The sequence below is a fragment of the Crotalus tigris genome, unplaced genomic scaffold (assembly GCF_016545835.1).
Source record: "Crotalus tigris isolate CLP2741 ecotype Arizona unplaced genomic scaffold, ASM1654583v1 scf7180000023606.2106662, whole genome shotgun sequence".
NCBI classification, from domain to species: Eukaryota; Metazoa; Chordata; class Lepidosauria; order Squamata; family Viperidae; genus Crotalus; species Crotalus tigris.
Genome location: NW_024100074.1, coordinates 438,462 through 466,454, shown reverse-complemented (window position 1 = coordinate 466,454; position 27,993 = coordinate 438,462). Strand labels below are relative to the sequence as shown.

The 27,993-nt window shown below is 39.2% G+C and overlaps 1 protein-coding gene across 5 annotated transcripts in view; it reads left to right on the top strand.

Moving 5' to 3' along the window:
- The window catches only part of HERC2 (HECT and RLD domain containing E3 ubiquitin protein ligase 2), a 181,044-nt gene that overhangs the window by 138,577 nt on the left and 14,474 nt on the right, over window positions 1-27,993 (top strand). For all 5 annotated transcript variants that reach the window (XM_039319654.1, XM_039319653.1, XM_039319651.1 and 2 more), the window contains exons 60-83: window positions 1,485-1,575; window positions 1,956-2,133; window positions 2,972-3,053; window positions 3,746-3,917; window positions 4,564-4,708; window positions 5,883-6,108; window positions 9,382-9,553; window positions 14,193-14,379; window positions 15,044-15,184; window positions 15,664-15,855; window positions 16,923-17,076; window positions 17,662-17,769; window positions 18,349-18,480; window positions 18,883-19,041; window positions 19,130-19,248; window positions 19,708-19,833; window positions 20,300-20,455; window positions 20,718-20,833; window positions 20,966-21,164; window positions 23,367-23,581; window positions 24,654-24,831; window positions 25,098-25,259; window positions 26,289-26,380; window positions 26,704-26,843. In XM_039319654.1, coding sequence (XP_039175588.1) covers window positions 1,485-1,575; window positions 1,956-2,133; window positions 2,972-3,053; window positions 3,746-3,917; window positions 4,564-4,708; window positions 5,883-6,108; window positions 9,382-9,553; window positions 14,193-14,379; window positions 15,044-15,184; window positions 15,664-15,855; window positions 16,923-17,076; window positions 17,662-17,769; window positions 18,349-18,480; window positions 18,883-19,041; window positions 19,130-19,248; window positions 19,708-19,833; window positions 20,300-20,455; window positions 20,718-20,833; window positions 20,966-21,164; window positions 23,367-23,581; window positions 24,654-24,831; window positions 25,098-25,259; window positions 26,289-26,380; window positions 26,704-26,843 — 3,642 coding nt within the window. The remainder of the gene's footprint in view (window positions 1-1,484; window positions 1,576-1,955; window positions 2,134-2,971; window positions 3,054-3,745; window positions 3,918-4,563; window positions 4,709-5,882; window positions 6,109-9,381; window positions 9,554-14,192; window positions 14,380-15,043; window positions 15,185-15,663; window positions 15,856-16,922; window positions 17,077-17,661; window positions 17,770-18,348; window positions 18,481-18,882; window positions 19,042-19,129; window positions 19,249-19,707; window positions 19,834-20,299; window positions 20,456-20,717; window positions 20,834-20,965; window positions 21,165-23,366; window positions 23,582-24,653; window positions 24,832-25,097; window positions 25,260-26,288; window positions 26,381-26,703; window positions 26,844-27,993) is intronic.

The following is a 27,993-nucleotide window of genomic DNA, read 5'->3' as shown; positions in this document are numbered from 1 at the left end:
CTTAAATTTATTGACATTTAGTATAAAATAGGTGGCTATTGCAAATCATTTGAAAAAGGACATGAATTTGGGAATGGACTTAACTATAAAGATAAAGCTCATCCTTTCTTGCTTAATATGATACTCATGCTTGCATATTGAGTTAATAAGGTCTCAAGAGGGAATCCTAGGAAATGTTTTTGTTTCCGCAGTTGAAGGACTGATACCATTTGGAGAAATGGAAGTTTTAATAAAATTATATGCAAAATGTATAAAAACAGTGCATATTTTTGTTTTTTCCTTGGTTGAAACAGTTAAAAAAAACTTTTTCTCAGGGTTATGGTTTAAGTGCAGCTAAGAATTGCAAAGGGTTTTAAGTTTATTTTCTTCATGAATGAAGGCGAATATACGTATCCCAGGATAATGCTGCAGGATCCCATCTGGGTTGGTCACCAGGACCAGACCAGAAGTTTTGTCTTCTGAGCTTTTGGGCTTGTGCTGGAGCCCATCTTCAGGGAACTTCTTTCTAGCTGAGTGTGTGCTGTTTTGTGTGTGGTATTTATATGGTGCCTATTGTATGTGGCATTTTAGATGCTGACTGGGGTGTGTTGATGGCTGGCTTTTAAGTCGTTGGTAGTCATTTGCTTGTGCTGCCTAGCCCTTGTCTTTTAAGTTCTTGATAGGCTGGTGGTTAAATGTTTTCTGATGAGGGGCCTGTTTCCCAGGCTTCAATCTCTTCCCTGACTGTTTTTGTACCTGCTCATCCAACAATCTTAGTAGCTGCAAAGTTGAATGTGTGTCCTTCTTCATTGCATTGTGAGGCTACCAATGAGTTTGGGTTTCCTCGTCTGACCGCTCACTTGTGTTCTTGCAGTTTCGTGGTTAGCTTCCTTCTCGTCTGTCCTACATAGTCACTGGGACAGTCCATGCAGGGATTCGGTAGATTACATTGGAAGTATCTCCCACCTCCAAGCGATCTTTACAATGCATAATTTGTCCTTGTATGGTAGCCTCTGGGCGGTATGCAATGCCACTTGCAGATCTCGGAAGCTGCCTTCTAAAGCTTTCAAAATGTTTTTCATGTGTGGTAGGGTGTGCCATGTGGTTGGTATTGTACCTTGTTTCTTTCTCTCCCCTTTATTTTCTTCAGCACACAATGTAATTCTCATTCACTTTCAATCTGACTGTACTAATTCTTCTTCTTCTTCTTGTGTCATATCCGTTATCGGACGTTGGCGATCATGTTGGCGATCCTGTTTTAATCAACAGCTGCACAAAAAAGTGCTGCTGAGTTTTGTTCAAACCAGTCCCTATACTATACTAATTGAGCCAGATAAATTTTATTAGCAAACTATTGATGATGTGTCATAAGATCTTTGTCATAAATGAGCATATAGCAAAATTAATGTTATTGACAAATCAATTGAAATAGATACATTTTATTTGTGTTTTTTTTCTTTCTCTAATGCTACTTTCCCCCTTTCTTGTATTCTTTGTCATTCTAGGTGGTCGCCATGCTATGGCTTTAACTGTTGATGGCAAGGTATTTTCCTGGGGAGAAGGAGATGATGGAAAACTTGGACATTTCAGTAGAATGTGAGGGTGCTATTTTTGCATTTGTATTGTTGGGTTTTTGTTATGCCTAATTCAATAGCTTATGAAGAGTGTTCTGAATAATCAGGAAGCTGTAAGAACTATAAAGTTGATTTGAAATGGTTTTGTTTAATGTAGAGGTAGTAATAACAATATTTTAATAAGAGTTGCTTACTGTAGTGATAATCCTTAATTGTAGTTCTTTAGGAATAGAATTTGGTATTTTTACAGACATTTTACCAAGCATTAAAAAAATTAAAAATGATAAAAAACTCAATGTTCAGTACATTGGAATATTTATCTTTCTGTTGTTAATATGTACTTTCACTAAGTAAATTGATTAAGCCACAAGTAATAATTGGGTGATTCTCCTATATTTTTAGGAATTGTGATAAACCAAGGCTGATAGAAGCAGTGAAAACAAAACGTATTCGAGATATTGCCTGTGGCAGTTCCCATAGTGCTGCTATTACTTCAAGTGGAGAATTATATACATGGGGACTTGGTGAATATGGTCGACTAGGACATGGGGACAATACTACGCAACTTAAACCAAAGATGGTAAACCATGTTTAAACTTACCTATCTTAGGATATTTTGAAATTAAATAAAATAAAAATATCAAATTGCTGTCATTCAAAAGCTAGTGAAGGAGCAAATTAAGTCTCTGTGGAAGCTTTCTCTGATCTTTACTTGGATTAGGAGATTTCAAGAGAATTTGTGTCTGTTACAGAAGGTAGTTGCTAGGGTTCCTATGTTACAAACTGCAGCTCCCCTTTTCTTTGTAACTTCCTAGTACTGGGACATGAAAGAAGAACATGTACACATTTTGGAAGAGTCCAGTTTTTTCTTCATGCAGGAAGGCCTTAATTGTAACAAATCAACCTCTGTTGGCCAACAATTTAGGACAGTGGTAGCGAACCTATGGCACAGGTGCTGGAGGCAGCAGTCGGAGCCCTCTCTGTGGGCACACATGCTGTTGCCCCAGCCTTGCCTCCCCCCGTGACCCCCTCACCAGCAGCCCCCCTGGAGGAGAGTTGCCCCCGAGTGTGGCCCATGTGGAGCAGCACGGCCAAGGACATGGCAGCCAGGCAGCATAGACAAGACTCTGTCCTCACGCCCCATCATGCACAGTTGATGCTGCGGGGCACGGGCAGAGGGCATGGTCGCCATGGCACTGCTGGGCTGCCTGGGCGATCTGCGGTGGGCCCTGGAGGTGGTGAGTGGCCCTGCGGGCAGGTGGGGTGGGGCAGGGCAGGGGGTGGAGCGGGGGCGGGGCCAGTTTTTGGGCACTCGGTCTCTAAAAGGTTCGCCATCACTGATTTAGGATTTTGAAATGAATACCTTGTTTAACATTTGAAATTAATATGCTTTAGTTCATTTGCTTCCTGTGTTGTAGGTTAAAGTTCTTCTTGGCCACAGGGTGGTTCAAGTTGCTTGTGGAAGCAGAGATGCTCAAACTCTGGCTTTGACAGATGAGGGTAAGAAAATCATTTAGGATTCTTGTTGTCCCAGAAAACTGGTTCTGCCTGGTGTGCAACACACAATAAACCACACACCGAGGTGGAGATTTACAAAAGCTTTATTCTGATCAGAAGAAAGGACACAGGGGGATCATTCCCACTAGGCCTGTGCAAAGACCACTCTATCAATAGTACAGTTTTTATGGATACTTCTCCATAAGCCCACTTTAAGCCAATTCCTCCTATGACCTTACCAAGGTTTGTTAATATTGCTTAGCTTGCATTTGCAATGTCTAGCAATCATCACCACATTTGTCTCTAATTTCCAGAGAAAAGTTCCTCTTTTCTCAAACTGTTGCCTTTGACATATCTATAACATATATATATATATATATATATATATATATATATATATATATATATATATATATATATATATATATATTTCAGCATAATCATCTGTTCCCTGTTCTTGCGACCCTCAGGTTTCCTGTGCACCCAATTGTCCTGTTCCACTCTGAGCAGGCATGTTCTTAGGATTTTACTAGCTAAGCTGTTTCCATTACTTCTCATGAACTAGCAAATGTCTGCAAATACTAATTCTCTCTATAAAGACTATAATTTTAGGGGAGGGGGTCTTTTGCCATTTCCTTCATTCCTACATTATGGATGTATCACTTGCAGTCTTTAATGCAGGTCTGTTTTACTAGGTCTAGTATTTTCCTGGGGAGATGGAGATTTTGGAAAACTGGGTCGAGGAGGAAGTGAAGGATGCAACATTCCTCAGAACATTGAAAGGTTGAATGGACAGGGAGTTTGTCAGATTGAGTGTGGAGCTCAGTTCTCTTTAGCTCTTACGAAATCTGGAGTAGTGTGGACATGGTATGTCATGTGTAACATTTAAAGTAATTATATAAAATTAAATACGCAAATATTCTTTTCATTTTGGATTTCTTACCTAATTATCTTAGATTGAACTAAATTTGTAGGAAAGGCAGAATAGAAATAGTGAATATTTTATAACAGAAATGGCGCACACTATTCATGAGATTAATTACTATCAAGAATCTGAGATGTCAGCTTCTTCTGTGAATGTTTTCTGTGCGGAATTAAAGAGGGCATAAATTTCATTGGCTTTATTAAAATCCATCACTTCACTACTAGTTTTTTGCTTTAATACATAGGATGACTTTCGTTTATACACCTTCATGAAAAATATAAGATAAGATGAATGTGTTTTTTAAACCTGTAAGCAAAAATTTTACCCTCATTTGAATGTCCTCTCATTCTCTTCAGGTGCAGAACCACTTGTACAAAAATAAATAAATAATTGAATGGAATAGGGAAGGAAAGCTTGGATAAAGTATGGGGAAACCATTACAAGATCCCAGCTTTACTTATTCCTTATTTCCCTTCCACTCAAGGACCAGCAGAAATCTTTATTTTTAATTCTAGCTTTTCATTTATGTTTGCTTTAAATACTTAATGATATATAAGGGTTCTAAAATTTAAAATTTGCTATCTTTAGGGGCAAAGGAGACTACTTTAGGCTAGGACATGGCACTGATGTTCATGTACGAAAACCCCAAGTAGTAGAAGGCCTGAGAGGAAAGAAGATAGTACATGTAGCTGTGGGTGCTCTCCACTGCTTAGCCGTTACAGACACTGGACAGGTAAGGAAAAAAATCAATCTACTTTGAAGATTATTATTTGGCAATAAAACTCCATTTAAAACAACAACCACAATAGAGTAACTTTCCTTCTTGAGGAGCTAATTAAGCTTTCAGCTATAAATACAGAAATATGGAATATGGCAATAAAATGGTCTGATTAACGATTGCCACTATTGAATATTTTTTCTTTTTCTTCCTCCTGATTAAGCACCAATCCCCCTTTTTAATAGCATTATAGGATATTCTAAGATTTTAAAACATTTTTATAGCTAAAATACATATGTCAGATTTTTTGCTATGTAGTTCATTATAAAAACCTAAATAAATTCATATTTTGGAATTTGTCAAGATATTTTTGAACAATCAGTTCATTCCATTATAAACTTAAATATTATAAAACAAAGATATTTACTGATTAATCTTCTTTCTCTTAATTATAGGCATTCAAAGTGCTATTAAATGAAACAGAAACCTAAAAAATATAATAAAACTTTTTTAAAAAAAAACTCAGTAAAATTAAATAGCAAATTTAGAAATAAAGCAGGAATATCATGTTCTATTAAAAGGAGATTTTCATCTTTTTAAAGGGAGCAGTCCAAGCCCGTTAGGAAATACAGTTCTCCAGAAATTACCATAGCTGAAAAGATATGCTGTTCAGATCTGAGTAAACACTACACTGTGAAGAAGTGATGGATTAAATAGTTTAACATTTTTCCTGGCATTATTATTCATACATGCTTAATTTGCATTTTAATTAATTTGCATTTTTGGCAGCCAGTAGTCTTATCTATACAGATCATTCCTATTCTGTAATTTGTTCTAATATTGATTAATAGGAAATAAAAGATTTCATTTTAGCATTATTTGAATTCCATTTTTATAAACACTGAAAATTATCCCGGTTGAATGAGATATTTCCCATGCTTTTTGTTTGCTATCCAGCTAAAATAATGAAAGCTTTTAAAATGTTTGATACTAAAGTCCTTAAACAATTAGTCTGTGCGGTACAGTGAAGAGGCTAAATTATGTCCTATGTATATACATGCATGTGGAAGAAGTAACCATATGTTAAATATTAAATGAATTACATAATGATTTCTCCTAAATATTTTGAGAATAGCATATGTATGCTACAGGAAAGAGTGATGTACAAAATTATTTGATTTATTGGCAGGTATATGCTTGGGGTGATAATGATCATGGACAGCAAGGCAATGGAACTACTACAGTCAACAGAAAGCCTACTCTGGTGCAGGGATTAGAAGGCCAGAAAATAACCCGTGTTGCATGTGGATCTTCCCATAGCGTGGCTTGGACAACAATGGATGTTGCTACACCATCTGTTCATGAACCAGTTCTCTTTCAAACTGCAAGAGATCCTTTAGGCGCATCTTATTTGGGTACCATAAAGTTTAACCTTTCTTTCCTTAAAGATATAAATAAGTGGGGCAAGTTTTGGCTTAAGAAGAAACAATCATAATGTTCTTACTAATATTGTATGATGTTCCATTAAATTTGAAGCATAGCTTGCCCTCTTATACAATTCGTCTAGAGCAGGGGTGTCAAACTCAATTTCACTGAGGGCCACATCAAGGTTGTGGTTGACTTTGGGGGGGCGGGGTGTGTGGTTGGGATGGGCATGGCCAACTTGACATCGCTTGTGTTGGGGAGGCATCTGTGTGGTCCAGATGGGGCTGGAGGGATCTACTCTCTCCAGTGGAGAAAGACGAAACCAAGGCGAGCGCCAAACTCTTGTCCACCAGAGGAGTCTCGCTGTCTCTCTCAGACCATGCAGAGGACCCCCCCCCCAGATGGCAGCGCAGGCTGCCCGGAGCCCTGGAAGTAGAGGGCAAGTGCCCAGCCTGGTCCTCGAGCTCCCAGGGCACCGGGACCCCACAGCCCAGCCCTGCTGTCCCAAGAGGGCATCCTGCTGCGCTTACCTCCTCCTCGAAGTTGCTGCTGCTGTTCTTGCTCTCCTTGGCCAGATTGCTCATGATGTGTGCGGGAGGGCAAAGTATGTGGGTCAAAGGGAAGTCCACTCCCTCTCCTGGCATTGTAACTAAAGCATCCTCAGCAATAGGATGGGACACCACCAGGAGAGATCAGGAGGAGGAAACAAGAGGATGGCAAAAGGGCAGCAGGGTTGCTGGTGGCCAAGTGCTAAGGCAGCACTTCCCTTAGAACCTCCCTCTCATTGTAATCCTTCCTTCCTTCCTTCCTTCCTTCCTTCCTTCCTTCCTTCCTTCCTTCCTTCCTTCCTTCCTTCCTTCCTTCCTTCCTTCCTTCCTCCCTCCCTCCCTCCCTCCCTCCCTCCCTCCCTCCCTTCTTCCCTTTTTCATTCCCTCTTTATTCTCCTTTCTTTCTTCCTTCCCTTTTTCCTTCCTTACTCTCTTCCCCTCTTTCCTTCTTCTTTCTTTGTCTTTCCTCTTTCCTTTCTCCTTTCCTGTCCCTTCTTAGATGCTCAGATGCAAAAGGGGAAACATTTCTCGATGCCTCCTTGCCTTGTGATCAAATGCCACTTTTGATAATAGTTTGTGGCCACTTAAAAGACTGAGAACAAACCAGGCTCAGTTTATCCCATGCTTGCTTTTAGTGGGGCATCCACAGACAACAGTACAGCAAAACTGTCAAAATGGTGGCTGTGATAGTTAATAAGAGCTTCTCTGTTTTTTTATATGCAACAGCGTTAGCTTTTATGAGCAGAGGTAGGTTAGTTGTTTTTCTATTAATACATAATCCTTAAAAGGGCTCTCCTGTAGGGAGCCTGCCTTGGTCTAATTCAGACTGGAAATATACCAAAGGAAAATATTTTTCCCCACTCTGCTTTGTCCTGCTTTCCCCACTGGAAATGGCTGTTTGCAACATATAAGGAGGGAATACTTTTCTAAGAGCTCACAATTCAAGAATACCAATGTTAACTTGGATTGCCAACAAAGTTCTGTCTGTGACAAAACAGAACACAAAATAGCTTTCTCCTTTGAACTGGGGCATTTCCAATCAAATTGCCCCTCCCTTCCTCCCTGACTACTCCTTCCTTCCTTCCTTCCTTCCTTCCTTCCTTCCTTCCTTCCTTCCTTCCTTCCTTCCTTCCTTCCTTCCTTTTTTAAGCTGCCAGAGGCTCTGGGCAGAGGTGAAACAGTGGTGGGCAAAGGCTTCCCCTCCCCCCTGTCATTGCCTCTGCGTGGCTCAGCTCACCTCTCCCAGACCCGCACAGTTGTTTGTGTGTGTGTGAGTGCACGCGAAGGTGTGTGTGTATCTCTCACTCCTTGCAACCCTGCACCCTCAATAGAGACCTTCTGCGAGAGCAAGCTGCAAACTAATGAAAGCTGTTTTTTGGAGTACTTGTTTCTTTTTCTCAACCTGCTGCCAATAGCATTGCGCCCTGCCCCCTCAGCTCCTGCCCCCAGCCCCGTGAAAGGCTTCAAGAAGCTCCCATCACAGTTTCTCTTATCTCACCCATTCTTTTCCTCCCCAATGTCACAGTGTGGGGCTGCAGGAGGTGACACCCCCCCCCATGCATGCACACACACAAAAACACATCCACAGGTTCTGGGAGAGGTGAGCTGAGAGCCATGGGGCAGGGGTCAAAATGGGAGCCTCTGGCAGCTTAAAAAAATGCGGAGCAATGGCTTCTCTTTTAGTCCACCCTCCCCTCCATTGCCTCCATGCCGGGATTGACTCTATGCCTGCCGAAAGGGCAGTTTTGCTTCCGCGCCCCCCCATGCCAGAAACCACACGCCACCACTGTTCACCTGCCATGTCTCCCTGACAGCCCCTGCAATCTCCTATCACACACTGGCAGGCAGAAGCCCCATGGGTTAAAAGTCCCATTCTGTCTCCTCCACACTCAGGAAGGGGCAAGGGGAGGGGAAGAGACTGGCAGCGTTGCCGGTGGCCATGCTGCCACCGGCTGTGGCTTTCCCTCTTGGGGGCGGGGTGATCCCATTGAAAGGGAAACCTTGCAGGCTGTGAATCAGGCCAGCGAGCAAGGCATGGAGGCGCTAATGTGGAGGAAGGTGAGCAGCAGCCCCAGCGGCAAGAAGGGCTGCCAAAAAGAGCGGAGTCTGTGTGTGTGCCTGCTACAAGCTCTGCATGTCTCAGATCAACTGTAGTGCACCGTGGAGAGCATGGCTGATGCGGGCAAGACAGGCGTGGACACAGACTCCGCTGTTTTCAGCAGCTCTTTGGTGCCTGGCCCAGCAAAGTAGAGTCGGACAAGGAGAAGCCCAGTAAAGTGAGGCATGGCCGGGCATGACAGGCGATGCCGGGAGGGGAGGGGAGAGGTGAGGCAAATGAACTGCAGCTGCTCCTGAGCACCACTAGCCTCCAAGCGCTTGCCATTTCCTGTACGTGTGCCGGGAGGGCGCCCAGCTGGGTTGAGGTGGGCCAGGGCTGGGGCAGCGGAGGCCGGTCCCTTGTCATTTCTGTAACGGTTCCAGGGGCCAAATTTGGGCCCTTGGCGGGCCACATGTGGCCCACTGGCCTTGTGCTTGACATGTCTGATCTAGATAAATAATTATGTATGTTATTTGTATATTTTGTAAGGATAAGATTTGATGATATTTATCAAAAAATTGTTGGCATAAGCAGAATTCAGCCTTCAGTATTTGTTTTATTCTATAATAAATCATCTTCCACGCTCGTTGAGCCTGAAGAACTTTTTTATTCTCTAGGTGTTCCATCAGATGCCGATTCGTCTGCTTCTAGTAACAAAATTAATGGTATAAACAGCTCTAAATCTAACCGACCTTCACTTGCTAAGATCCTTTTGTCATTAGATGGAAATCTTACCAAGCAGCAGTCATTATCTCATATACTGACAGCACTACAGATCATGTATGCTAGGTAAGCATGTATATAAAAATATATATGTAAATGCAATTAGAAATTATCAAATTGCTCAAGAGCATTAGCTTTGATTAAGTACATATAGGAATTTTGAACAAAAATTTCTTACTTAATAAAAATTTAAAAACAAAATATTTTGAGATAGCTTTTTATATGTCTTTCTAACAGTACAAAGTAGTCTACCTATGCTGCTTCTGTGGATTGCAGAATTATATATATATCGTATTGATTGATTCTTGGATCTGATGTTTTTAAAATCCCAATTGAGCATATTGCATTGAAAGTATTGACAGATATTTAAACTTTGAGCTTGAAAATATTTGCTAAGTTTGTAGACTTAGCTAGCTGGTCGGCCCTTCTTCATCTCTCCCTTCTGAGCTCTTTCCACAGTGTAGTAAAAATGCATCCCCCAATCCCTTCCCTATACCCTTAAAGACACAGGAATCAAGTGCAAAGCAAGAAAGGCTCGCAAAATAAAGAAACACATAAACTCCGGGGGAGGGGTTTTTCTCTTTAAGCTCTCTCAGATGTGTCACATGTCACAGTGTTGCAATCGGAGACGGAAAAGCTCTGGCAATTGCGAAAAGCTTTAGCCTTAAATTAAGCCTGTTTACCTTCAAAGAAAACTTTCTAAAAGCCATAGACAGACTCAAGATAAGGGGGTAATACTAATTACATTTATTTAAAAGGATTAAACCTATGGAAGTCAACCCTTTGGACTCATTGCTAGCCAAAAATACAGACTAAAATATTCCAATAACCAAAGCACACAGACCAAGTCTCTGAATTACAAAACGCTGTAAAAACTGTACAAAAATCCTTATGGTAACCCAATCATACTGCCAGCTGATCCAGAATTAAATAAACGACCCCCTTTTCCACATGCTTGTCTGCCGTCTTTTTATTTTATCAGTGCTGATTGCATTCTCCTGTCTGGAGAAAATAAACCAGGGGACCTTTTCTTCCAGCAACAGCTGCTGCTTATTCCCTGTCCCTATTTCCTCCCTGCCTGCTGAACTCTCCTTCTCTTTCCCTGTTGTCTTTTTTCCGCTTTCCCGCCCAAACCACCTCCTTTTATAGCTTCTCTCTCCTCCCCCCTTCAGTTCACCTCCAGCTCTGCGCTGCTTCCAAAAGCGCCAATCAGCTGGAGCCCTGCCGGCTCCTGGGGCTTCTGCCAAGCCCAGATAGTCCTGCAGCTGCAGCTGCCTCTCCCTCAGGCTTGGGTCACTTCGGTTCATTCCCCTCCCCCGCTACACTTCTCTAGGACAGTCCCATACCACCTGCCACATGGCAAAGTACCACAGGTGGTATGTGTTAGAGAATTTTAATTTCTCTATAGGTTATGGACCCAGAGCTTACTAAGGACTGCATTGTAATTTAAAGCTGGAAGAAATTGCCTGTGTTTAGAAAGTATAAGAACAAGGCAGAATTAGCAGAATGACTGCAATGGAATTTAAGGAAAGCTGTGTGCCTCGTTTGGGCCAGAAGAATTACATTACATGGGCTGCTAAAATGGAATGTTTGCTAAAAGCTAAAGAGCTGTGGTATATTGTAGAAAATCCACCACAAGTATTTGCAGCTGCTGATCAGAAGAGTCATGATCGAGCAATGGCTTATCTCATCTTGAATTTAGATGATGAACAATTTCTAAATGTTGCAAATTTAAAGAGATTTTGTTGCAAAGGAGATTTGGTTGAAGTTGAGAGCTGTGCACGTGAATATTTCTGCATGCAATACAGTGCAGTTGTCAAGAAAACTCTACAGGGCCTGTTTGCAACCAGGTGAATCTGTGGAACAGCATTTAAATAAAATGCAAAGTTTATTTTTGGACTTAGAATAACGTGGGATTAAATTCCCTGAGTCCCAGAAGGTTTTATTGGTGTTGAACAGTTTAGATAAAGCCTGGGACACAGTTTATGTGATATTTGAGTGTAAAGAAGAGCAAGACTTAAATTTTGAGGCTTTAAAGGTATGTTTGCTTAATGAAGAAAAAAGCAACATTTTAGAAGCAGCCACGAGGAGGTGAAATTCCTGAGGAGGGGGTCCAGACTGCAAGTCTCCAAAGAAGAAACATTTTGCAGGCAGAGAGCTAAATGAGAAAAGAATTGCTACATTTGTGGAGCAAAGACACATCTGAAAAGGAACTGTTTGCAAAGGAACAATTTGCAGCAAAGGACATTTGTGCAACCAAAAAGGACTGATTTGCAAAAGGAACATTTTGGTGTTGCAAAAGTTTGCTATAGCAACAACAGAGACAAGTGGCTAATAGATAGTGGGGCAAGTCAAACAATTGTTAATGACTCTAAATTATTTTGCAGGTTTGTTCCAGTAGCACAAGAAGCTGTGGCTTTGGCAAATGGCCAGAAAGCAAAAGTCATTGGAAGAGGCGATGTAAAAATTCCATATTTGTAATCAAAGTTTACCAATGTGCTTTGTGTACCTGAGATGGAACATAATTTGTTAAGTGTGTCTAATTTAGACAAACAAGGATTTGAGGTCATTTTTGTAAATGGGAAGTGTCTCATCAAAAGGAATGGGAATATTTGTGCAGAAGGCATAAAGGAAGATAATCTATATGTATTGCAGTGACAAAAGGTTCAATGTTCCCATATATTTAAGAATGTTGCAGAGCATGATTCATGTGTTCATCTTCTACATAGAAGACGTGGCCATGCAAGCTTTAAAGTTTTGCAGCAAATGCAAGATTTTGCAGAAGGGCTAAATTTGAAGGGATGCAAAACATATTTGGACTGTGCAGTATGCAAAGCATCGAAGTCAAAGGCATTCCCAGTTAGTAAATATAGCACAAGACAAACAAAAAGAGTTCTAGAGCTGGTCCATGCAGATCTGGTGGGACTTATGCAAGCCAGTTTGGGAGGAGCAAAATATGCACTGGTAATTATTGATGATTATAGCAGGTATAGTTTTTGTTACTTGCTTAGAGCAAAGACAGAGATGCTACAACAATTCAAACAGTGGGTAAGTTTTGTAGAGAGAAGGTACAGACAACAAGTGTGTCAGTTGCAAACTGACAGAGGTACTGAATTTATGTCAACTAAATTCCAACAATGGTTGGGGCAGTTGGGGATAAGATACAGACGTACAAATTCTTACACAGCAGCAGAGAACGGTGTAGCTGAAAGAAGGAATGGTGTTTTGCAAACAATGAAAGATTCATTATTAGAGGATTCTGGTATTAGCAGCTCATATTGGGGAGAAGCCGTATTGACTGCCAATTATATAGTTAACAGACTGTGGAGTTCCTCCATTAATAATACTCCATATGCCATTCTATATGGGAGAAAGCCATCACTGGCACATTTGAGAATTTTTGGAAGTACCGCATGGGTACATATTCCGAAAGTAATCAGAAGAAAAGGACAGCAAAAGGCAAGAAAGCTCAGGTTTGTGGGCTATGAGCCAGGGTCAAAAGGATATCGCTTGAGCGATGGAAGTAAAAGAGTTATAATTTCGAGGTCTGCTAATTTTGCAGAACTAAATTGGGACAGAATTAATGCAATTCTGGGTATGTCTCACTTAATGACAGTGATCTATTTAACAACAACAACTCATGTAATGATAAAAAAATGATTATTGAAGATGTCAATGTTCAGGGAGGAGGGGCTGAACAAGACATGAAACCAGAAAGACTTGAGACACAGGAGCAGTTAATACCACGTAGGTCAGAGCGATGTAACAAAGGAATTCCGCCTGACAGGTATTCTGCCAGCAAGGTAAAGGTTTGCAATGTGTGGTATGAGCCAAGAATTATAAAGAGGTGTTGGCATTACCAAAAGCTGAACAAGAAAGATGGAAGGAGGCCATGGATAAAGAGATGAAATCCATGGGAGACCATGAAGTATTTAAATCAGTGACTTGCCACAGGGAACCAAAGCTGTGGGTTGTAAGTGGGTATATAAGAAAAAGGTATTGCCAAATAATGATATACAGTTGTTGCAAGATTTAAATATTAATGTAAAAGAATCTGTAAAGGTATTTGAAGACAATGCTGCCTGTATAAAAATGGCAACTGGTGACAGGGTGAAGAACAGAAGTAAACATGTAGACATTAGTATTGTAATGTCAGGGAAGCTGTAAAAGGAAAATTGATTAGTTTACATCATTGTTCTTCTGAGGATAATTTGGCAGACATGATGACTAAACCATTGGGTGGTATTCACTATGGAAAATGTATTAAGTCAATAGGTCTGATGTCTCTTTCTGTCATGAAGGGAGGTGTGTTGGAATATTCATGAGCAGGAAGAGTCATGTTGTAGTAACTCAGTCAACCAATGTGAAGAAAATGCTACTGAGTCTGTGCAAAAAGAGTATTGAGTTAGAAGCTGAATTTTCAGTCTCAGGTTTGTCTCTGTATCTCTCTGTAAGAAGTCTTCAATTGAGCTATGTTGCTGTAAAGAAGAATGTATGGTATTGTAAATATTTTGATATATATATAAAGAAGTTATTTTGAATCAGCTAAATGCAGTCAACTGTGAGAGCTTCTGATTTATTTTTTCACCAACAGAGAAATTAAAATTCTCTAACAGTATGTGTACCACCGGTTGAAAAGCCCTGGTCTAAGACATCTGTACAATGCAATGGAAGAATCTGTTGAATATTTTTTCTTTTGATTTAGGGATGCTGTGGCTGGAGCACTGATGCCTGCAAGTATGATTGCACCTGTAGAGTGTTTATCCTCATCTCCTGCACCACCTCCAGACCTTGCTTCCATAGGCAGTGCTCCTAGCCTGGATGAAAGCATGTTAGCAATTGATACAGAGGAGAGGCAGAGCCCAACATCTTGGCAAGACAGGAGGGTGGAGGTAATCTTTTCTCAGATATATGTATGGTAAAGATACTTACCATACTTACAGGTTGCGATCTAGCCTGTATGTTTTAAAAGCAATTGTGTAGGACAAATCACTCCCCTCCTACAATAAAAAATTCCCAATCATTTAAGAAATATCAATTTTAAAATTTCTCAGTTAAATTTGTAGTTTAAATATCTAGGCCAGAAAGTTTCAAAAAAGAGAATCTGATTTGAAAAGATCACTAAGATAACTAACAAGGCATTCAAGCTTATTCTGATTGGGGGCTGTTTATTGGAAACTAATCAAGGAGAGAAGCAACCTAGAACTAAGGAGAAACTTCCTGACAGTGAGAACAATTAATCAGTGGAACAGCTTGCCTCCAGAAGCAGTAAATGCTCCAACACTGGAAGTTTTTAAGAAGAGACTGGACAGCCACTTGTCTGAAATGGTGTAGGGTTTCCTGCCTGAGCAGGGGGTTGGACTAGATGACCTCCAAGGTCCCTTCCAACTTTACTAATATGAACATATGATTTGGGGGGGTACAGAAAAGAAACTATAGGTGGTCATTAAATGATAATGCAAGACTTTAATTCATCAGTGGGGGATTTCCAAAGTCCTAATCCATCTTCCTTATCAGGCTCTCTTTTATTAGACCTATGCTGTTCTGCTTATGTAGGTGGCTTCTGCAGAAGATGCCTTGACTCCCTCTGCTGTTACCCCCTCTGCTGCAGCAGCCTCATCTCGTCCTTTCATTCCTGTCACAGATGATCCTGGAGCAGCCAGTATAATAGCAGAGACAATGACCAAAACCAAAGAAGTAAGATCCTCATTTGTACTGATTACACACTTAACTAGATTTTCTTCAAAAGTAATTGAATATGGATGAAGATTGAGAGATTTGTGGTGAATATCTAATGAGATATGTCAATGCTTACTGACCAGATATTGTAGACTCTGTTCTGTAATTATAACAAAAAGCATTTACCTGTTTACTACGTTTAATTTAAAGTGAATTAATAACGTTCTGTAGAGCTGTCAAGTAACAAATTGTTTTCACCATCTTCCAATAATAGTAATTCAGCTTCAGAAAAAATATTTCCTATTAAAAATTCCTAAATTTAGCTTCTCTACAAACTTTCTGTGTATTTTGAAATGCTAAAACTTTGACAGTTAAATTCAGCAATAAGTTTCTAAAGCTATACAAATCGAAACTAAATATTAACATGTTGGGAATTTGTATTTTTCTCTTTTCACGTCATTATGGTCCTCTGCCTTGTTTTCATTTTAATCTTGAAGGATGTAGAAAGCCAAAGTAAAGTCTCCGGGCCAGAGCCTCAGTACTTGGATGAATTCACCAGTCTCTTAGTACCAGATGATACCCGAGTCATGGTTGACCTATTGAAGTTGGCTGTATCAGGACGTGCTGGAGAGAAGGGGAAAGACGTTCTTTCTGCTGTGTTGTCTGGCATGGGTACTGCTTATCCTCAGGTAAGTTAAATTGTTGCTGCATTATTTATTCTGTACTTGTTGCTAATTAGTTGAACAGACTAGATGGTTTGGGGTGAATTCTTTAATTTGGATTCCTGCATTGAATACAGGGATGAACAATGTCATAAACGTCTATTATTATCTAGTATGCTATTCAGTATTTATACGAAAAGGTTGGGAGAAATTAGCAGGCGCTTGGAAGTGAAGGACCATTATTCTTTTGATCTAGCTGCATTATTCCTTGCTATCTTTCTCCAAGGAATCAGTAGATTTGCATTACTGGTGTTTGTTCAGTAAGGATAAGCAAGCCAAAATTAAGATCAGATGATCTGCAAGTGTTCTTAATAAATAAATAATAGGTTGTAGGATATATTTCAGTCTGTTCCTGATGGAGCTGTACCATTTTTGGAAGAGCTCTTTGAACTTGGAGTTTTGTATTGTGTGTAGCAAAAAGTTTATTTGAATAGTTCTGCAATAGTTGAATTATCAACAGTTGGCCATGTGTTGGTTACATTCAACTATCTTTGAGCATCCAGTAATTTGCATTTATGCAGATTACAGAAGCTTGTTCACTAATTTAGGTCCACTATTAGGAATATATTATATGGTGAAAGACATCTGTTGGTTGTTAGTTATTTCTAAGCACAACTTACGATATAGAACACTTAAAGCTTTAGCTTTTCTAGACATCCTATCAAGACATTAAGATCAGTAGAACCTCTTTAAAGATCTCACTTCTTGGCAGGAACACAGGAGAGGGCGATCTTCTATCTTGTTCCAAGAAAAGGAGATTTGCATTTACCCCCTAGTCTTTCTGCTTTTAAGAATAAAAGCTTAGTTTTTCCTCTTCAGCTAGGTATTTTCAGTTAATTTTAATAATAATTTTTTAAAAATTAACAGTTTGGTGCTTTTTTTGGTTAGTCATTTGGTAGGCAGAAAGCCAGGATCTAAATCATATTTAGATAATAAAATGCTAAAAAAGTTAATGATCGATAATTTGTAAGTCATTTTGTCTGAAGATTAGAGTTTTAAAAAAAAGCTTTAAGTATATACCTGTATATTTTCAGGTGGCTGATATGCTGTTGGAACTGTGTGTTACTGAGTTGGAAGATGTGGCAACTGATTCACAAAGTGGTCGTCTCTCTTCTCAGCCAGTGGTGGTAGAAAGTAGTCATCCATATACTGATGATACTTCTACCAGTGGCACTGTTAAAATACCAGGTACTAAAATATTTTAAAGAGTATCCTGAAATCAGACATAGGATATGTACTACCATTATAAGTTATATTGGGAATATATAGCAGTTTCAGCTTTGATGAAAGGGATCAAAAATGTCTAAATTATTGTTAAGGTCATATAATACATACTTGATCAGCCCAGGACACAGGTTCTAAGATATAGCAAAAGAGCATGCATAATGTTATGCAATATAAGGATTCTTACATTGTACCATAATGATGCTGTTGCAGTGCTAGATTAATTTAGAAGCAGTGTTCCTGTATCTATTAAAATTATTTCAGTTATCTTGGTTTAATAAAATCATATTACAGATTAAGACTAGTACAATTAAAGAATCTTTTAGAATTTAGGTTCAGAATTGGAGTAGTGGTTCTAAACTATGTGCATTTCAATTATTATTTTGCAATTAAGTTTCAGATATTGAGCATGAAAGGCTTAATTATCTTGCATGAAAATATAGTTAAATCCAACTAAACAATGAATATAGAATTTAAAGAAAACAAATCTTCTTTGTCCTCCTCCTTTGTCTGAATTTTTTGATTTTACTTTGATGATTCATTCTTTAGGTGCTGAAGGTCTTAGAGTAGAATTTGACCGCCAGTGCTCCACAGAACGACGCCATGATCCTCTCACTGTCATGGATGGAGTCAACCGGATAGTTTCTGTGAGATCAGGTAATGAAATATGTATGTGACATTTTAAGTAAGAAAAATGTTTTTTTGTGGATGAACTTCATGTTGAAGGTATGTAAATGTAACAGAAATTTAAATAAATAAAAATGTTTAATTCAGATACATTTCATAAATTAGAAGTAATAATTAAATTCTCTCCCTTTCCTCCCATCCCCATATTACATTGTACTTTCTGGCATTTTTTCTCTTATTTAAATTTTTTGAACCACCTATTTTTGTTGTTCCCAATTTTTAATGTTGATGTCGTTTTCTAATTATGCTTTGCAAAAATTGTATTTGGGGAAGATGTTCTGAAATGGAGCAATCATTTGGGCCTGAGCATCCCTTCTAAGAATTTTAATGTTCTCCCTCAGTGTCTTGGGGAAAAAATTATCCAATCTGATTGGATTGTTATATAATGACCTGCTACAATTGGAGTTGTGATCTTCAATGAAGATGAAAAGTTATGATTGGAGGATCATCATGATGTATTGTGCTGTTTTATGTGGCAGAGCGAAAATAATAGATTCCCTTCCTGAACAAGTCGAAGATTAAATTGACTACTTTATCTAAATATTTCAGGTCGTGAATGGTCTGATTGGTCTAGTGAACTTCGCATTCCAGGTGATGAATTAAAATGGAAATTTATCAGTGATGGCTCTGTGAATGGATGGGGTTGGCGCTTCACAGTTTATCCCATCATGCCAGCTGCAGGTGAGTTGCATGTATTGTTTCAGGATAGAAATATTTCTCTGTATTGGCATATTTGTTCTTTTCATTTTTCACTTGTTCTTAGCAAGCAGCTTAAATAGACGAAAAAAGAGATAAAGGCACTGTGGTTGGTATCTAATTTGTAAAATGATAAACTAAGCCAGCTTTTCATCCATTGATGGCAGTCTTATGACTGTGATAAAAGATTCTTTTTTACATATAAATAAAGCATTAAATGAGATTGCAATCATTGTAGATATAGTTGGAGTTTACACAAATTGTTTAGTTGCTGTTATCTTTCATTCACTTTCCCAACACAGTTCAGCTCTGTTTGTTTTATTTCTCTAAGTATATAAGCACTAATTTTTGATTGGAAAATGGCTAATATTTGGACTTTTTCTACAGGTCCAAAAGATCTTCTTTCAGATCGCTGTATTCTTTCTTGTCCATCAATGGATTTGGTAACATGTTTACTGGATTTCCGTTTGAATTTTGCTTCTAACAGAAACATAGTTCCCCGCTTAGCAGCTTCATTGGCTGCGTGTGCTCAGCTGAGCGCTCTAGGTGAGTTTAAGTTTCTATTGAGTTTCTGATTTCTAATACTGAAAAACTGTTTCTTAAGCCTGTGTGCATTTTTCTGTATATCTTGTAGCTGCTGGCCACCGAATGTGGGCTTTACAGAGACTACGAAAGTTACTGACTACTGAGTTTGGCCAATCAATTAATATCAATCGAATCCTAGGAGATAATGATGGTGAAGCACGAACTATGGTAAAAATACCAAGCCTTCCATTATTAGTATCATAAATTCTAGTAATTGTTGTCATGCTGGCTTAAATCCTAGAGATACAGATATAAGTCCTAAATGTCCTTCTCTCTGTGTTTCTTTTTCTCGTTTCTTAAGCTGTTCAATTGAGTGATGTTTTGATTTCAGAATGTATGTGGGATCATCTGGATATCTGAAGGTTAAGAAATATGAAGCATAAATAAATACAAATAAAGTTGACTGATTTGACTAAGCTTGACAAATTGTACTTGGATACAAGCTTGTCAAATATGCCTTGTATGTTTCTAATTCTTGATATAAATTATGGAAGGCTATGATGGATGATATTTTGAAACTAGATAATTACTGTATCTTTTGGCTGTAAGATATAGCTAATATACAACACTAGAAAACCATCACTGCTATCTAATCCTTTTGATTTTTTTGTGTATGTTTGTATCAAGAGTTTCACTGGCAGTGCCTTAGCTGCTCTCGTTAAAGGTCTTCCTGAGGCTTTACAGCGGCAGTTTGATTATGAAGATCCCATTGTCAGAGGGGGCAAACAACTGCTTCACAGTCCTTTTTTTAAGGTAATTTAACATTGGGTGCAAAAGATGTAAAAGTCAGAAATGGGACTCCTTTAGTATTGCTTGTAGGCATATCTGAATCTGAATATATAGTAGAATTACTTTGATTAAAATGAAGAATGCAACAAAGCTAGTCATGGGCTTTAAAAGAATCAGTTCTTTTTCTTTCATGTATGAACTGAGTTGCTATTCTTTAAATAAAGAGCAGTGCAATAATTGAAGAATTAAAATCTTTCAATTTTATAATTTTATTGCTAATTGTTTCAATGTATTTCAGTGCACCAAAGTAGTTTCTTATTCAGTTAACTGAATTATTGCATCCTTGCCATAATACTTACTAATACTACTAACTCCTCCACCTCCAGTAATAAAATGAAGCCAAGGAGAAGCCAGTAATAATATCAATGTGAGGGGTCCAAACAAAAGTTGAAAGTTTGTTCTTTTCAACGCACTGTTTTTATTTGTATAGGTGCTTGTAGCCCTTGCTTGTGATCTGGAATTGGATACTCTTCCCTGCTGTGCAGAAACACACAAATGGGCTTGGTTTAGAAGATACTGCATGGCTTCCAGAGTTGCTGTAGCCCTTGATAAAAGAACACCACTGCCTCGCCTCTTTCTTGAAGAGGTACTGGTTTAACATAATGCTTGTTTAGTAGGATATTTAAATGTTGGTTCTTAAAACAATGCACAAAAAGTTGTTATATAAATACACATTTAAATCAGTTATCCACATTATATTGGATATATGTGGTTTGAAGTCTGTCAGTATTAGACCCATTGCCATAAGTTGCCCTATTTCACAATGGGATTTTAATGACTCATAAACTCAAAAGTTCAAACAACATTCAGGTTCAACTGATCACAAAATACCATAATTGAAATTATAGGTTGCCAAGAAAATTCAAGAATTAATGGCAGATCATGAAAATATTGATATCCTGCACGAGAGTCATGAAGTTTTTAAAAGAGAACAAGATGAACAACTTGTACAGTGGATGAACAGGTTCTTTGGAGCTATATTTTTGGGGGTGGGGTGGAAAAACCTTTTGATAAACAATATTCCATTTTTAAAAATGTAAAGAATTGGGATTTTAGGGTTTTACATGGTCAAACTACTTGTTCTTTCCTTCAACAGGAGACCAGATGACTGGACACTTTCTGCAGGAGGCAGTGGAACAATATATGGCTGGGGCCATAATCACAGAGGACAACTTGGGGGTATAGAAGGAGCAAAAGTAAAGGTTCCTACACCATGTGAAGCTCTTGCTACGCTTAGACCAGTACAGTTAATAGGTGGTGAGCAGACACTTTTTGCAGTGACTGCTGATGGGAAGGTAAGGAGCATATTTATGTATAAAATCTCTCCTCTCCTTATTAATATATGTGCTTACTAAAATAAAACCAGGGATTGAAACTTTTAATAAAAACAGTTAAATGCTAAATATTAGTGGTATTGGCAAGATCCCAGGGAATCTGTAAAGCAAGAGATAGTAATGTGAATGAAAACCAAAGATTTGCTCATTAAATAAAAATTATTGTCTTAATAAAAGCAATTGATCACTGTTTTAATGATCCAGTGTATCACAGTGCTATGTGTGGCATATGCTGTTATATTCCATTCTATATACCAGGAACCATGGTGGCACAGTGGTTAGAATGCAGTATTGCAGGTAATTCTGCCCATAGCCAGGAGTTTGATCCTGACTGGCTCAAAATTGACTCAGCCTTCCAACCTTGCGAGGTTGGTAAAATGAGGACTCAGATTGGTAGGGGCAATATGCTGACTCTGTAAACAACTTAGAGCAGAAATGTCAAACACAAGGCCCAGGGGCCGGATGCGGCCCGCGACATAGTTTCATGTGGCCCGCGAAGCCATCCTGGAAATAGTGAGGGAATGGCCCCCGCTGCTTTGGCCTTGGCCCAGGCTGCCCGGGAGCCAATGTACAATTTTGTGGTGGCCATCTGTGCTGAAACACATTCAGTCTTAGCTTCACAAGACCATCTGGAAACAGCAAGGGACCGGCCCCTGCTGCGTTGGCCCCACCCTCTGGGTGCACGCTGGGGAGGTGTCACCTTTTGTGAGGAATGAAGAAATGCACCATCACCTGTAAGTGGCCAGCAAATGGCCCTCGCCTACTTTACATATCCGGCTTGATGGGCTCTGGGGAAGGGGTTTCAGCAGGCAGTGGGATGCTGTCCTCACAGTGTCAAGAGGCTGTGCCAGGTGGCGTGAATCCAAAAAGAAGCATGCCGCCGCTCAGCCCGCAGCCTGCCTGATTTCAGCAGGCAGCAAGATGCAAAGCTGGCAAGCTTCGCACTGCCCGGCTCAGCCTCTCGGCGCTGTGAGGAGAACACCCTGCTGCCTGCCGAAACTGGGCAGGCTGGGGGCTGAGTGGCATCGCGCTTCTTTTTGGATTCGCGCTGCCTGGCTCAGCCTCTCGGCACTGTGGGGAGAGCGCTTCGCTGCCTGCCGAAAGCAGGCAGGCATTGCGCAGGTTATGTCGACTCTCACGTTGCTCATGGCATCCCCTCCCCCAAAGCCCTCCAAGCCAGATATGTGTAGGTGAGGGCTATGTGCTGGCCACTTCCAGGCGATGGTGAATTTCTTCATTCCTGATGAAGGGGCACCATCCAGCCCCCTCTCGCATGGCCTGAGAGGAACAGTGAGGCTCTTCCAGTGGACCATGCCTTGGCGTTTGCCTTGGTCCCACCCCCTTCTGCCAGAAACCCTCAGATCGGTCCCACTCCTGCCCAGGCCCCCACAGGCACCCTTGACACGCATGATGAAGAGCTGGCCATGCCCACCCAGTAGGCCACACCCATTCCAGTCATGCCCACCCAGTAGGCTGCACCCACCCTAGCCACACCTACCCAGATTCTCGAGGACAACCACAATGCTGATGCGGCTCTCAATGAAATTGAGTTTGACACCCCTGACTTAGAGAGTGCTGTAAAGCAGTGTGAAGCAGTATATAAGTCTAAGTGCTATTGCTATTGTTATAAATAGTGCCTTATTTTTATCACTTAAATTCTCATCTCAGAAGGGTCTTTCAAAAAGAATTATTACAATAGTGGGCTATGAATGATGGAATTAAAATTTCTAGATGGAAACTGACCAGGCCTACCATAATATCAGAACAGCTTGGCTAGTTACAATAATGGGAAGAGTAATACTGGTTATCTACTGTGGTAATATTAGAATTCAGACCAAATGCTGGGGAGTGTTCATTTGCAAACACTTGAATTTTAAGGACTTTAATGTTTTGAAACTTTCTCTAACTGAGCTTTTCAGCAAGCATAAATCCATAAATGGGCTGCATGGATGGATAGTAATACCAAAATTTGTAGAATGTAAACAAAGCTAGCAAAGAAAACATAATAATCAGCCCAAAATATACAAATGCTTCTAGGTGAAGCAAACAGAATAGGTGAAAAACAACAAAGATCTTAATTTTGGATGGTAGTACTACTCTTAATGTAATCTAATAATATTCATGTGTGAGAAATTCATACAAGTAATACATGTTTTATTTTAGCTCTATGCCACAGGATATGGTGCAGGTGGAAGACTTGGAATTGGGGGGACAGAGTCTGTTTCTACTCCCACATTACTAGAATCCATTCAGCATGTATTTATCAAGAAAGTTGCTGTGAATTCTGGAGGAAAGCATTGTCTAGCATTGTCTTCAGAGGGAGAAGTTTATTCCTGGGGTGAGGCAGAAGATGGCAAACTGGGCCATGGCAACCGGAGGTAGCACAATTTTATGAGTAATATCATATATGCTCCATTGATGTGTAAAATCCTAAAACAACTTAATGTAGTAGTTAAAAGTGCTGGATTAGAAGCCTGGAGACTGAGTTCTAGTCTTGTTTTAGGCATGAAATTCAGTTGGCTCATTGAGGATTAGTCACTCTAGAAATCAATCAATCATTTCTGAAAATGTTGTCCCAAACACTGCAGGACTTGTTTCTGTGGTCACTAGGAGTCAGAATTTACTTGATAGACCATATGAGCAAAGCAACAAAGCTGCAGTGTTTATAATAAACCAAAGAATAATTTAGCAAGAAATGGAAAACTGTAATACCCCAATTGGGTTAGACATTATTGGATGGTGCAGATTTGAACTACTAACCATTAATCTGTGCCAGGGATTTTGAAGTAGCAGGCATAATTCAGAATATAGTGAATGCATTTGAGAGAAAGAGGGAAGCTGGGAGTATGGAATTGCAATGGCTTATCACTGAATTTTTTTTCCACAAGTTCAGAACGGAACAAAACATGAAAGCTCTGTATAATCCTTTAAAGACATTAAAAAGTGTGTAAGGATTATTTATCTTGAAAAGTCTCAAACTTTGTTTTAACTGTTCCAGTTAAATACTAGTGGTTCTCAACCTGTGGGTTGGGACCCCATTTGGGGTCGAACGACCATTTCACGGGGGTCTCCAAACAACGCAGTCCGCCATTTTTTCCCCCTTTTCCTTAGCTGTGCTACTCCCTTTTATTCTATTGGCTTTTGAAAGCCAATAGAATAGACTCTCTTGAATAGAGTCTAATTCTATTGGCTTTCAAAAGCCAATAGGAATTGTCCAGGCTGTCTCTGCCCTGCTGAGCCCGCCAAAAGTCCCATTCTGCAAACGGTGCTGCACCAGTTGAGTAGTCCTCGACTTATGACTGGTTGAGTAGTCCTCGACTTACAACCTGTTGGGGGTCGTGGCATTAAAAAGGTTGAGAACCACTGTGTTATACAATGAAGGGTCACCTTGCAGTCCACAATGTATTTACTAATGTATTGCCCTTTATGCTTTACAATTATTTTGTTTAGTCCTTGTGATCGTCCTCGAGTAGTTGAATCTTTGCGGGGCATAGAAGTTGTTGATATTGCTGCTGGTGGAGCACACAGTGCATGTATTACTGCTGCAGGAGATCTTTATACATGGGGCAAGGGAAGATATGGACGTCTTGGTCATGGGGACAGTGAGGATCAGTTGAAACCTAAGCTGGTGAGATGGTGTCCAAGTTGTAAATTAGAATACAATATCAATTCAGTGAAATGAATACCGTATCTAAAAGTTAATATGCCATATGTTTCTGTTTCATGAAATGCATGCGAATGCTCAAACCTTTCAGAATGGCATGTAATATGTAATGTACTACTGTACTCAATGTTATGTACAGAAGACCTACATGAATGTGCATGATTATACTAATTAACCTTTTAAGGCTCTGATCATTTGAATTATTTGATAACCAAATGCTTGTTTGACAGGTTGAAGCACTCCAGGGCTATCGTGTGATTGACATAGCCTGTGGCAGTGGGGATGCACAGACACTCTGTTTGACAGATGATGATACTGTCTGGTCTTGGGGAGATGGAGACTATGGAAAGCTTGGGAGAGGTGGAAGTGATGGCTGCAAAGTGTCGATGAAGGTACTTCATTCATACTTTAATAAATTGAGAAAAAAATGTGCACCATTTTTCTATCTTGTAAAAATATTTAGTCTTATCTATTGGGTTCAGAATAATGTTGAATGATATGAGCTAAATAAGATTTTCATTTGAGAAACATCTGTATTTAAATCTGTGCATATCAGTAATTTCTCAGACTTAACAAATGCATTTCAGACTAGTTTGAATAAAGTCCAATAAGTTATAGAAGACCATGAAAGATTCTGATTTCTCCCTCTGGCTTGTACTTGTTTTCAGAAATTTAAATCAGGAAAAAGCAAGAAAAGTTTTCCTTTCTCTTCTACCTGACTTTCTCTGTCACTTCCAGCAGGTGTACAGTATTAAAATCCAATAATATTATGAAATAATCATGGAAATACGTTAGCGTGCATAAACCATTAGACATGAATCACGATTGTGAGCCATTAAGCAACTGTTTGAAATGTTTAAAAAGATGAATAAATGGTTTACAGTTAGGTGTATGGTATTCCACATACCAGGTGCAATAACAGAAATGTCCTCTTCCCGACTGGTACCAAACATGAATATGCAGAAGATGGGCACATCTTTAATGATAACAGCAATTGATCAGATATCTATGGAAGCCATTCTCGTAGAAACAAATATATCCATTTCTTGATATATTTTTTGAATTTTAAGGCTCTTTTTAACAATTGTGTTACTCTTCATGAGATTGCTCTACATGGCTATCATCTGTTTTCATGGGAATGAAAGTTATGTGCACCAATCTATTGTTGGTTCAGATGTGGCCTTCATTTTCTCCTGTTCTTATTTCTCTGGGGAAATAGGTGGATAAATCAATTAAACAGAGATGATAAAGAAGAGACAATGAGATCAGAATATTTTAAATTATTTCTTTAAATAATGAAATGTGGATTTTAGTAGTATCTTTTTAGGATAGAGTAGACCTTTATTTTTAAGATTCCTCAATGTGCTGCATGTTCTGCAGTTACCTTCTTTGACAAGCTGCATTTAAACTTTTTCCCCTAGATTGATTCTCTCACTGGTGTTGGAGTAGTTAAAGTAGAATGTGGCTCACAATTTTCGGTGGCCCTTACCAAATCGGGAGCAGTATATACTTGGTAAGTGTATTTATTCTTCAAAAAAATGTAATACCACTCTTAGTGATTTATTTTTTTTTAAGAAAAACATAATCACAGCAGGCAGGAGATTAAAAAAAACATAATACTGGCATTTTTAACAAACAGGTAAGGTATTCCTTTAGCAAAATTATGCTTCTTTAATGAAATCTAGGAAGATCACAGGTTTATCTTTGTGGTATTTGCTTTTTAAAATATAGGGAACAAAATTATATCAAAATCTATATTCTCCTAATTTACATGCCTATATAATTAGTAATGATTAAAGATGGATGTGTTAATTGCAATTTATGTTTTGGATATAGGGGCAAAGGAGATTACCATCGATTAGGTCATGGATCAGATGACCATGTTCGAAGACCTCGACAAGTCCAGGGTTTACAAGGAAAGAAAGTAATTGCCATAGCAACAGGCTCTTTACACTGCGTGTGTTGTACTGAAGATGGTATGTGAAATAATTTACTTCCTTTAAAAACAAACAACAGCCATAAACTTCCAAAGTGAACACATTTTAGAAGGCTATTATGTCATCCCTGGTCTTTTGGTACACTGCTGAGTATTTACTTCAAATCCCAGTTGCCTTCCATTTTTTAAAATGTGTCCTTTTAATATTTCTGAACAAAATCTTCCAAAATCATCTTTGTCTTATGTTCAATTTGTACAGAACATGACAGAGTAATAAATCTTTAAAAGATACCCATATGTTATAATTTGCATTGCACATGTAAACTTAATGTACAATGCTTCTGAATGCCTCTGCCAAAGGCTGTAATGAAGCAACAGAATTGGCATGTAGAAATCAGGAAATTTTGCAACAGAGCCAAGAAAATAAATTAGAGGTATGGGTGATAGTGTATGTCATGGCTGCATTTCACCTATCCAAGCTGACAGCCAGACATTAGCCTGGTAGGGGAGGGAAGGATTGGAATGTGAAGAAAGAGGGGGGGGGGATTAAAGCCCAGCCAAGGCATTTGAGAAACTCAAGCCAGCCAAGGTCATTGATGATATGCAGAACTGGGATCTGAGCACCTGTTTCCTGAAAGATATACAAGCACCTGATTGGACAGTTGCAGATAAATGGAGAATGGCTGGAGGCGAGGGGGCAGTAGAGGGAACTTTCTGTTGTTTGCATGGGAAAACCTCAGATTCAGCTTAATGTCAGTTGTCCCACTCAGTCATTTAGCAAAGAAAGACTCCTCACCATTTTTTCTGTCAAGAGTATACTTTACTGAAGTTAAAATGATTACAGAAGTAGTGTTCAAAATTAAGGATATTAGCAGATAATGCCAGAATATTATCAAAAACAAGAATTCTGACAATTGACTTCAGCAAATAAATGTAATTATCCTAAGAAAAAGTAATAATAGCTTAAATTTCCTGTGCCTTCCCCCTTCCCTCTTTCCCCCAAATTATCATTCAGGTTCAAGAATCCAGGCTCTGCTTTTCCTTTGTGCTAAAAAGTAGAGGCTATGCTTCTGATTTCTAACAAACATACATTTTCAATCTTATGCATGTAGAGAATACTTCTTTGTCCAAGTTAATCAGCCAAGTTGGGAGACTATGTCATCAGCTGTTCTCTAAGATGTGAAAATTCC